This window comes from Fringilla coelebs, assembly GCF_963513975.1.
Source record: "Fringilla coelebs genome assembly, chromosome: 12".
Classification (NCBI taxonomy): Eukaryota; Metazoa; Chordata; class Aves; order Passeriformes; family Fringillidae; genus Fringilla; species Fringilla coelebs.
Genome location: NC_140038.1, coordinates 18,850,074 through 18,862,224, shown reverse-complemented (window position 1 = coordinate 18,862,224; position 12,151 = coordinate 18,850,074). Strand labels below are relative to the sequence as shown.

Sequence of the window (12,151 nt, the reverse complement as noted above, 5' to 3'; positions counted from 1 at the left end):
TAAGATGTGAAAACCCAAAGTGGTCAATGCAAAAATATCACATAATACAGTAGGGACAGACCCCTGCTGCACAGTACATGGGGCAAGAATCAGATCCCTCTCCTTGTTAGCTTGGTGAAATCCTTGCTGGTGGTGCTAAAGTTCAAATACATGTTGCTTTGAAAGAGTTAATAGTACAAGATTAATAGCTGTTATAAGCACAGGAGTTTGTGCTATAAAATGTAATAAGCACACCAACAGATGGCCTGGTGGATGCTCATAAGCCACGGTTACAAGCACGCAATTGACCTGTTGGACTCTGCACCAATCTCCACAACTGACTGGCCACATCCTCCAGCACCTCCCAGGCACTCATTAACTCTTTGTAAACTATTTACACACACACCATTAATATGCAGCGTGATCACCTCAACACCGCCTGCAACAGCAGCAGGATAGAGCCCTAATTACTTGCAACAGTTTATTAATTCAATCCATTAACAGGAGGCAGGTTCTGACAGCCGGACTGGGAACCAGCAGGCGCTGGGAGCAGCTGGTCCCCTGCACCTCTGGCTCACTCTGCTCACCTTCGAGGTGCCTTTTGTCACGAGTTCCTCACACTCAGAAGCACAAGAGGGGACACAGGCACGGGGTCGGGTAGGGAAGGGGTTTGGCTGCTGCTGTGCCGTGCCACAAAGGCTCGGCGTGGTTGCAGAGTGCACTGACAGCCCTTTAAAACCCTGTCAGAAAGGCACAAACATCAGCATAATTTATCGGTGGCTATTTTAGGCAGGTGCACGGGAACTCTAAATATATGGCATTCACCGCTTGCTGCGGTTGCTATGGATATGATATCTCAGGCCTGTAACTAGGGTTATAAATGCTGTTGTGTGCTTATTATTGTTGTTGTTATTAAAACATGAATTTTATAGTTATTCCTACTCAGCTGCTGCCCTTAAATCATCCATGTAACTGCATATCCCTGGTTTGAAGGAGGGATGTGTATGGAAAGAGGTAATAAACAGTACCCTTTCTTCCTTCTGCTTTTTCTTTGCTCCAGAAGGGAACAATCTTCAGCTCCTGCTTGCAGTAGTTTTAGGGCCAGGAGAAATAGAAATCACTCAGAGCCAAAGAAGTATCCTTCATTTGGGTCTATTGTATTAGCTCTCTGGTAGTTAAATCTTTCACACATCAAACATGTTCAATTGTTGGGGTTTTTTTTCCCCTTCTCTTTGTCCTAAGAGGTTGTTCTCCTGCAGCTGCAGGATTCTGCACAGCCCTCTCAATGTTACAGTGAGATGTTCACTTCTACCCTCTTCCTTCAGATCTGGGAAACAGAAGGTTGTCAGAGGCCAGAGAGGCTCTACAGACAGAGGAGTTAAGAACCTCAACCTGCTCAGCCAGCATCCATCTGAGGTGTGCTGTGCTCCTGTCCCTGTGCAGGGAGGAGACTGAGCATCCTCCTGCAGTCGGGAGCCTGTGAAGGTCATTGGTACAGGGCGTGATTCAATACAGAGTAAAAACTGGCAAAAAGTGAAAGACATGGTAGCAAGGGGCAACCCGCATTTTGCCTGGCTTGTTATGAGTCCATAAAATGCTGTTTATAAGGGGAGATTTGGAGGGGGGAAAAGAGTGAATTCCAAGGATTTCTGTTTGTCTTTCAGGTGTACAAAACCCACTCAGCTGGGATGTGTAAAAGATGTATCACTCACTCAGGCACAATTCCCAGCTGGAACTCTTACCTACCCCCACCTCCCCACAACGAGAAGGTCCACCCTGAAGCAGAGGCTGAACAAGGTGAGCTGGCAGCACCAGCAGCTCCTGGAGCAGACGAGGTGGCTGCAGTGGGTGCTCTCAGCTGCTGGCCCATGGCAAGGGCCGTGCCAGGAGCTACAGAGACCCTCCAAAAAGCAGCCCCTGGAGCAGACACAGGCAGTGCTCTGTGATGGCTGACCTTCATCCCGGAGAGCTGACACGGCTGGAGAAGGCAGGAGAATAAATTTCAGCAGCTCCCTTCTGCCGGTAATACAAAATGTTCAGATGCATAAAGGTTATGACAAGCGAGCGTCTGGTAAAGAGGTCAGGCTGCCCTGAATGTGCTGCAGAAGCCAAAATAAAGTCTAGTCAAGCCTATAAGGAGTCCGAGCACCGAAGCAGGGGAATGAGTGAGGCCTCTTCCTCCCCAGTGGTGGCCCCAGAATGCAGTGGTGAGGCTGCTGTTAAAACAAAAGTATGGCTGAGTATGAGGATATTTGCCTTGGGCAGATATATGTTTTGAGAGACCGGGGTCAGTGGCTGTTTTAACCACGTTGTTTCATCTCCACTGCCACATTTCCTGAGTTTTCCACTTAAGTGGCAATTTAAACAGGACACAGGTATGCTGGTGGCATTCAGCATCACACTCTAGAGGGTAAAATGTGTTCGTGTAACCAGGTGTTTCTTTCTGTCCATCTATCTCAGGGACCACAAAGCAGCAGTGGACAAAGGGGGAGCACAAAGCCTACTGCAAACAGAGAGGAGGAATGATCGTAGAACCAACAGGACAGAGAAGAGGAGCCATCATTTTATGATTTCATCATGAAGCACATTGTTATGAAAATTAATTTGTCCAAATTATAACTTTAATTTTGCATATGGTACAGACACAGTGTGCTTGAGGTTTTCATAGTCAAGGATATGACCATGGTGTGGTTGCACACGTTGAAAAATCCTGATTTAAATATCTCCGCTGAAAAGAACAGGAGCCCTCCTGGAGAAGAATGCCAACATACAGGAGCCAGGTCTGATTAAAAGGTGCACTAAAGCTGAGCATGTGCAAGTGCAAGGCTGCCACTGGAAGCTGCTGCACATGGGAAAGTGTGAGGAAAGCGGAACATTGCACACAGCTCTCCTCTTAGAGGTTAAGAGAACAGAGCTATGGGCACCTGGGCATTCACAGAAAAAGGGATTTCTCCCTTGTACCTGCACAGAATAAAAGGTAAAGACATCCTGGCAGAATACAGCCAGATAACTACAAATTATGAATTCACATCAGCTCAGGATGATGGAGAGCACTGCAAACGCCTCCTGTTCAACAATGTGCTGTTATTATAATTTTTTAAAAAAACTTTTAAAAAGAATCCAACAGATTCTAGAAACAAGCTACTTTACAACACCTATTGGACTGTGTTTATATGAGACTGGAAGCTCCTTGGGGGCACAGCACATCTTTCTGCTTTCTGCCTGTATGTCACCCAGTACAACAGGCTTGTCCATGAGTTACCCTATTCGCCAAAGTCATGAAAGAAAGGCTATTTGACAAAAATAAAAGTTCTTTATGACAGCAGAATGATGAAGGATAGACACGCAGTTCCCACTTCAGCTCTGCCTTTACACAACAATACATTAATTGGTAAAGAAGACATTACAATTTATGCTGCATCAATGCCATGACAGGCACAGAAAGGACACTTGTTCTGCTCAGAACCAGCACCCGTAGCAGCCACAGCTGTAGCCAGCAACAGTAAAAATTTATGGCACATGAAGATCTCCCTGGTTCAATTTGAGGACATGAGAGCCTGTGTGTGGTTGATAAAATCTATGATAGACACACACACGGCAGTCCAGGATGGTTTCAGGTGAAAATGCCTGATTTTCCTACAGGGAATCTCAGGAGGGTTGTGCTACCACCCAAATGCGCATAGTTTTGAGTTATTCTTGAATTACACATAGGTGTGCTTGTGTGGCAATCCTGGCCCTGTTGTACTCAGTGATGATCTTCCCTTCAATTTCTGTGACAGAATTGAACCTTTCCAGCTTCCCTAAGGGGTATGAGAGTTGATGAGTAACTCAGACCACAGGACCATTCTCACAAGGCAAACAGTAGAAGAATGGATGGGAAAACTACAAGAAGAAACATGTACAGTACAAGGTTGTTGGAAATGATGGGGTAGCATCACTGAAGGACATTGTAATACAAGATGCTCAAGAAGAATTCAGGTGTAAATGTAAAAACTTAATTTTGACATTTGCATTAATGTGACATTTGCAAATTTCTTAATGTACTTCTTAAAAAAAAACAACAGCCAACAGCCTAGAATATAGCTAATGCTCGCAGATGTCTGCTTTCTTATACTCCAGCATCATTTTGCTATCTCCCCATGCCAAAGTATTGCAACAAATCTGTGATTACTCAGGACACCCATATGCTGCGCAGCATGGCTACTACGAGCTCCGGTGAAACAGCGGGAAGGCGGCCCACGTCTTCCGATTCCGAAAAGCCCAAACCACCTCTCCTGCTTCAACTCAGCCCAAGTCCCCACCATTTGGGGCTGGGTGTCCAGTGTCATTGAGGGATAGGAGGGAACAGCTGAGAAACAGTTACAATGTTGGAGCGTTGGATGGGGACGGTGAGCGTGCAAGGGGAGGATGGTGAGTGTGGATGGGGACGTGTCCCACTGTGGTTTGTCCCCTGCACTAGGCCAAGCCTTGGCATCCCTGTTCCTCCTTCCTGACCCACATCCCTGGGAGCAGCGCTCCCAGGTCGGACTTGGCCTTGCTCTCAGTATGAAACGGAGGAGTGGCTTCCATTAAATGCTGTAAATAAATAAACATGTCATGTAAAAATCGCAGCTATAGATTTCTCCTTCCTCCTAACCCCATCCCTGCCTTTTTAATATGTTTTATTTAATTACTTAATTTGTCAGGAACACAGTAGCATTTCCACTAGCACAGTTCGCTCGTGGGCTCTCGCGCCGCCCCGCAGGATGCTCGCTGCACATCCACCAGGTCTCCTTCTCCTGTTTCCCCGTTAGGGAATGCCGGGGCAGAGGCAGGAGCAGCGGCGGCCCCGCAGCATCCCGAGGTGCAGCATCTTCCCGGTCCTGGTCCCTGGTCCCACTCCGCTCCGGGTTTTTCTCGGCGCTCGCTCGCGCCGCCGCCGCCTCCGCGCGCGCCGCCGGCGCCGCCGCCTGGGCGAGGGGAGCCCAGGGGGGGGGGGAGCGGGAGCGCGCGCGGAAGGGAAGGGAAGGGAAGGGAAGGGAAGGGAAGGGAAGGGAAGGGAAGGGAAGGGAAGGGAAGGGAAGGGAAGGGAAGGGAAGGGAAGGGAAGGGAAGGGAAGGGAAGGGAAGGGAAGGGAAGGGAAGGGAAGGGAAGGGAAGGGAAGGGAAGGCGGGCGCGAGCCCCGTCCCCGCGCGGCCGCAGAGCGGAGAAGCGGCGGCGGAGCGACGCCGAGCTCTTGTTTACCAGCGCTCACTCTCCGTCGTGCACAGGGAGGCAGCGCGGAGGAGAAGGAGGAGGAGGATTGGGGGGGGGGGGGGAGGGGGGGGTGCAGACGCGGCAGCAGAGAGCTGCGAACCCTGCTGCAAGCGAGCGGCGAATTAATCGGGAGGAGCAGCAGAGCAGCAGACCCTTCCCCCCCGTCTCCCTCCCCGCCCCGTTCCCTCCCCGGAGGAATTACAGACCCTTCGCAACAAGCTCCTGGGGTTTGACCTTCAGCAAACCGGATCGCCTTCCTCGCCCCCCGCAGCCCCCCCTGCTTACACACACACACACACACACACACACACACATACACACACCCACACCCCCACACCTCTCCCGGATCCCCCTCCCCCTGCCTTGGGCTGGGCAGCGCCGGGGGAAGGTTCGCAGCGCGCGCGCACCCAGAGGAGGAGGGAAAAGAGGAGGAAAGGGAGGAAAGGAAAAAAAAAAAAAAAAAAAGGAAAAGGATTTACAAATTCGCTGGGTGGTTTTTGTTGTTGTTGTTGTTGTCGTCGTCCTCCTCCCCCCCGCCCCCGCCGCGATGGCAAGGCGGCTCGGAGGGATGCGAAGAGGAGAGCTGCGGGGGGAGGAGGCGGGGTGCTGAGCGCTCCGCTCGCCCCGCTGCTGCTGCTGCTGCTGCCGCTGCTGCTGCTTTGTGTGTGTGTCCTGGATTCGGCTTTTTTTCCTTTTTTTTTTCCTTTTTTTTTTCTGTTTTTTTTTTTTTTTTTTTTTTTTTTTCGGAGAAGGAGCTTGTGGCAGCCGCGCCGAGGAGAGGAAGAGGAGGAGTAGGGGGAAAGCCTTTTTAATTCATTTTCGACCCAAATTCTGCATTTTGAGCCTCTGCAGGCAGCCGGACTCGTGGTGGCGGCGGCGGTGTTGTTGTGGGTGGTGGTTGTGCGTGGGGTGTCCCCCCCACCCTCCCCGGCGGAGCGGGGAGCGGAGCCGCGGGGATCCCGCCGGGGCAGCCCCGTCCCCGCGCGGGGGGACGGCGGAGCTGTTGTTGTTTTGTAATAGGATTGTCTGGGTCGCGCCCCCCCCCCTTCCCCTCCCTCCGCGGCCCTCCCAGTTTTTGTGTCTCTGTGTGTGTGCGTGTGTGCGGTGTTTGAAAATGGAGGTTGAAGATGCCGACTGCCAGCCCCGATGTGCCTCGTGTTTGCGGCTCCTGTTCACGATGTACCACCGCAGCCAGCGCTGAGGGGAGACGGCGGCGCCCCCCGCCCGCCGCCCCGAGCCCGCCCCGCCGCCCCGGAGACAGCGTCGCCCCGGGGCTTCCATGCCTTGTTGTTGTTGCCGTTAATACATCGTGAATATCTGTGTATTTTTGGTGTGGTTGCTCCGGAAGATCAACACCCAGGGACCTCAACAACCCTCCGGTTTGCCGCTCCGAAGGGTCGTGGTTTTTCTTTTTTTTTCTTTCCCTTCATTTCTTGAGGCAACGTGGATTTATTTACCCTGCCCCGCTGCTCCTCCGCCGCTCGTTATTTTTAGAGGACGGGGAGAGGAAAGAAAGCGAACAATTTTGGACTTCTTTTTGCTTTGTTTTGTTTTCGGAAAGGGGGATTTTGTCCAATTAAAGAAAGAGGAATGAAGTCTGGCGCTGGAGGAGGGTCCCTCGCCGTCGTCTGGGGGTTCCTGCTCGTCTTCGCCGCACTTTGTCTGTGGCCAACAAATGGGGAAAGTGAGTACAGTGCGTGGCCGGGGGGTGCGGCGAGGGACCCTGCGGTGAGGGAGCCCCCGAGTGAGGGGCTGCCGGGGAGGGGGCGAGGGCGGCGGCTGCTGTGTGTGTTTGGGGGGGCGTGAGGGGGTCCCTGTGTTTGTGTGTAGGGGGCTCCCTGTGTTTGTGTGTGTGTGTGGGGGGTTATTCTGTGAATGTGCGTGTGTGTGTTTATGTGGGTGTTGTGCGTGTATGTGAGGGGGGGTCCCTGTATGAATGTGTGTGAGTGGGCTGGTGATGGGGGGGCCTCCCTGCGTGTGTGGAAGCGTGAGGGGCTCCCTGTGTTTGGGTGTGCGTGTGAGGGGCTCCCTGTGTATGTGAGGGGGCTGCCGAAGGGGTTCCGTGTGTGTGTGAAGGGGTTCCCTGTGTGTGTGAGGGGGTTCCCTGTGCGAGGGGCTCCCTCGCCGTGTGTGTGTGTGTGCGTGCGTGAGGGGCTTCCCTGCGTGTCTGGGCTGTGTGCGAGGGGCTCCCTGTCCCTTGTGAGGGGTCCCTGTTCGTACCGGGGTCCGTGTGAGGGGCTCCCTGCCCGTGGCTCTGAGGGGGGCTCCCGGGGCTCGCGCCGTTTCCCGCCGCGGCGCCGAGCGGGTCTCGCCCCTGCCCGCGGGGCTCTGCGTGTTTTCCTCCTGTTACGCGTCTGCTCCTCGAGCACGTTTAACAACCCGGGGCTGCGCGTCTCTCTCCCTGCCATGCCCGCCTTCCTTCCCGGGAGGCGGCTGCCTGCTTGTACACACGGGTCGGCAGCGCCGCAGCCCCGAGCCCGGCGGAGGGGGCCGTGCCCCTCCTTTGTGTCCCCCCCGAGCGCGGGGCAGCGCTCACACGCCGCAGCCAGGGCTGCGAGCTGCGTAGTAAACACTCGCAGGGCTGGGAAGGACTCCGCTGGCTTTCCCCGCATGGAAGGAGCTTGATCTCTGTCAATATTTAGAGGCTGTATGCAATAACCTGCCGTAGTGAGTGAGGAATTCCTGGAAGTGAACGCCTTGCCTTTTATTGCCGCTTTACCGCCGAGGAGGGGGTTCACTCGCTGTGCGCGGGGTGCGGAATTACGGCGGCATCCCGCAATCTAAAGGTCACAGGCTGCCGTTAATTAAAAAAAAAAAAAAAAAAAAAGAATTCGCACATTGACGCTGTACGCTTGTGGTTAAATAGAAAGGTTTGATGGCCGAACGGGCTGCGATCTTAGGGGTGATGCATTTTTCTGAGCGGCCGTGTTGCGCGCAGCGCCGAGGCTGGAGCAGCGTGCGGGCGAGCCGCTTCCCCGGGAACACCGGGAGAACGTGGATCGTGGTGCGGGGCCCGGCTCCCTCCTGCCGCGGATCCTCAGCCCATCCCCGCGGCCGCCCGCCTCGCTCGGGAGCTGCCAGAGCCCCGACTTTGTTTTTGTGCGTTTCCAACCTGTGATTGTGTTGCAGTGCCCGCCCCTCTCGGGCGCAGGGGGAATCGAGGGGGCAGGGAGGGCTGCGCTGCCATTGATTACACTGCAATCATCGCCGGATTAATCCCGGGGCTGATCGGTTTTCTCCTGGTATGTCGGGCTCACGCTGGATTGAGGATCTCTTGCATGAAATTAGCCTTCCCTTGTTTCCTGGAGTATCTCTGTAGACGGAGAGATGGTAAATGTGCCTTGGAGCCCAACCATTTTAAACAGTGCTCCCTCTCCTTCAGCGTCTGCAGAAACAGGGATGTTCCTGTACTGCATCCTGATGCTTTAATTTCTTCTGCCGTGTGTTTTTCAGTGCACTCCTGGAGCTGTTGTTGTGTGCCTCTCCCTTTCAGAAAGATATGCGTTGTTGGAGGGAAGGAACGAGGAGATCAAATGTCTCCATTTTAAATGTAAAGAGAAAGAATTCAGGAGGCAGGAGGGTTTTTCTAAAAGTAGTGGTTTCAGATTCAAAAGAAAGGGAAGTTCTTTGGATGCACTGGCACTGAGTCTGAGTACACAAAAAAAGATAAGTGAGCAAGAAGCACATAGACGGAGCCTGTAATGCATGTTGAGTAATAATTATGTTTCGTTAGGCAGTAAATGCTTGTTAACTCCTTTCAAATTAAGGCCCAGTTTAGGCTTTTGGGCCAGTCAGGGCTGGAGAACTGCAGTCTTACTTCCATGAGTTGAACTTTTTGGCTGGAGCTGTTTTCAAGAGGGAACATTAATCTTTAAGTTTAAAACCCAAACCCCCGTGCCCTTCTTCAGGGATGGGTTTACAAAGGATCCAGTAGCGTGGAGAAACAGAGCAGGAGGAGGAGGAGATTTGGTGCATTCTTAAACTGCTAGGATACACACTTGGAATTGTTTTCCTTGTCTTACCTGGTACAAAGTACCTTGAAATAAAAATGCTCACGCAGCTCTGGCAATGAAGCAATGCAGGAAGAGTATGTTAGGATTTTAGGTTCTAGTCCTGTGAAGTGTTTGTGGTTACCACTTACCTAAAATGAACATCCCGAATGAAATATCTTCTGAAGAAGATCCAGGCATTTAAATATGGGAAGATATGCTGAAAAACTTGTCTTAGCTGAATACTGCCTCTAATCGATTGTCTTTGTAGTTTACAGTTTAATAGCCTTTGTTTTCACGAGTTATTGCTGAAAGAATTTTGCTGTTAGGGGGAAAAATGATCTCCAGAGCAGATGTTTTACATCTCTTCATATTCTTCTCTCTCCCCACAATAGTGGAAGGAAGATTAATCTTAATTTTTATTTGTTTTTCATATATACTGTGTCATAGCTAAAAGGCACTTCCATTTTCGGTCAAACAAGCAAGGCATTCCTAAATAGGAATACAAAGGAGTTACAACTGGAGGGGAGAGACCCATCCCTTTAATGCTAAATTATATAAAATGTGTGTGTAGTTATGTGACAGAAACCTCTTTAAAATGCAGGTAGCTTCACTGGAGAGCTTCTGATTCAGAAAAAGCCATATAAAAATGCTGAGAATTCCCAGAGATTGTGTTAGAATGGCACAAAAATGGAAATGAGAAGACCTTTCATTAAGCTGGAGTTTGTGGTGCTGTACCCGTGCGTTTGATGTGTAAAGCTACAACTGTTGGAGGCTGTTTGATGCTGGGGGTGGGTTTAGGATGAGGCATAAACACGGTGTTTTCTTCCTTTTCTCCCTACAGCATGATGGGGGTTCTGATTTTCAGCCTTCTGTGTATTTACAGAGGGAATGTCTAGGAGGGAATGGGTTAAACACTTAGAAGGAAAATAATAGTTTTAGGTGTGATAATACTTCAGATTGATGGATATCTTGATGGGTCTGCTCATGTTAGCGCGGAGCTTTTGTTTGTCTATCCAGGCTGGATGTTGTGTTTCTGATAATGAACAGTAGCTCATGCTGATGCTTAATCTCTCTCGCAGGTTGCTTAGTAAAGCCCTCATGACCTGCTGAGTGTCGGCGTTACACACACCTCGCTTTTGCATCAGCATTTTCCTGTACACCCAGTGGTTAGGGAGTGTTGGTAACTGGGAGTTGGATAATTCCTGCTGTAATTGAGGTTGTGAGTAGAAAATGCCAGAGCCAGTGCGGAATTGGCATCAGGGGGTTCAGCACAAAGGGGAGAGGAGGGAAGTGTGCCGGGAGTGAGGGATGGTGCCTGGAGTCTGGGGCAAGGAGGGTGAGCCAGGCAGTACTTGGACCATTTTTTGATTGTGTTGGGTTGGACTTCTGGTTTGCAAACCAGAACTGGAGCAAAGGCTTGTGTGAGTCAGAAACTGAGAGGGTTAGGAAATGAAAGGGACTTAGCTAATATCAGGCAAAATGTGTTGAACGTGAGGAAGCAGAGGGATGGGTGTGGAAAAAGGGTGTGTTGGAAGTTTCAGCGTTGAACCAGCATTTGAGGGAGAAACACTGGGGGGTTTTGTGTGTGTAAAGTGAAGAAAATTTAACTTAGTTTTTATGTTCTGAGGAGTGAGGGAAGGAAGGGGCTGCCGGGAGCAAGAAGACAGATCAATTAGATTGACTTCAGCACAACAGAAGACATGATTTATTTGGTTTAATAGGGAAATTGCTCAGATATGATCAACTACTGTGTTTATTTTCTTGTCAGCTTTTCTCCGACGTGTTTTTCCTCCAAACTAATTCTAGGGTATAGTTAAAGCGCATGCCAGTGATGCTGAAATTGTTTTCATCTTGAAAGATACACACAAAATCTAATGTTAAAGAGCATCCACGTGATGATTTTTGAATCTGTCTTCATTGGTAAATAATTAATTTCTATCAGTATGTGTTACCATGGGAAAAGTTGTTTCAAATCCTGTTTAATTTTCTGCTAAACTGGCAATTTACTAAGGAGATCTTGGAGGAGAGTTTTTTTTAAAGCATCTAACATTTAAAATTAAAATCCATTTCAGGGCTGAAACTATTAGCTTTAAAGGATAATTTCAGTTCATGTTTAACTAATGCCTTTTCTCTTCCCCAGTAATTTTTGTTTTCTTTTTACTCTGAGGTAGATTTTACCAGTGATCACTGGAACGATTATCTCAGTGAGAGCAGAAGAGGCAGTTTTGTTAAATGATTAATTATATTGTGTGTATATTCCATCTGTGTGAATTGTGAGCTACCGCAAACTTCATTGTAGAGAAGTTTGTTTATGGTCTTGAACTTTAAGAGAGAGAGAGAGAGAGGCAATAAGACATGCAGGAAACCTGTTTTTCTCACACTGGATGTTAACTTTGTGATCCCACACAGCAAACAACTTATCTAGCTCAGCGTCTGTAATGGCTCTAAAGTTCATAACTTACAAAATGTGCTGAATTGAATTATTTTTAAGACATTAATGTATTTATCTGAATTATCTGTAGTTAAATTAAGGAACTTCATGAGCATTATTGTACTTGAAAAGCTGATGGCAACTGAAAAAATTCCTGGAACTTTGGTTTATGAAATTAAATACATTTTTGCTTGGATCTCAGTGTAAAGTTTTCACATTTGGAAATGCTTTCGGATGTTATCAAGTAGCAGCTGGTTTTTATTTATGTGTGATTGCGTACATAGGAATGGGTAAACTGCAGTTTATTATTGAAAACTATTGTGGATGCTAAATTTAAAAAAAAGCTGCAGTTTAAGTAATTGTCTCGGGAGTCTCATAATTAAAGTTGTTGCAGATTTGTAGTTGCAGTTTAATTTGGATCTTCCCGACAGAGCGGAGCTTTTAAGGTTTCTGGGCTTTGGTGCTAATGGAACGTGCTGCTTTTAGGAGTTTGTGTGCAGAAAGACTTTGGGAA

General features: G+C 49.4%; 1 protein-coding gene across 2 annotated transcripts in view; it reads left to right on the top strand.

Annotated features, from left to right (window-relative positions):
• The first annotated feature begins 5,155 nt into the window (after positions 1-5,155).
• IGF1R (insulin like growth factor 1 receptor) overlaps positions 5,156-12,151 on the top strand; it is a 170,598-nt gene continuing 163,602 nt past the window's right edge. The window contains exon 1 of one of the 2 annotated variants that reach the window (XM_084213350.1): positions 5,156-6,898. In XM_084213350.1, coding sequence (XP_084069476.1) covers positions 6,805-6,898 — 94 coding nt within the window. In that variant the 5' untranslated portion in view covers positions 5,156-6,804. The remainder of the gene's footprint in view (positions 6,899-12,151) is intronic. The other variant, XM_084213349.1, reaches the window with a different exon arrangement.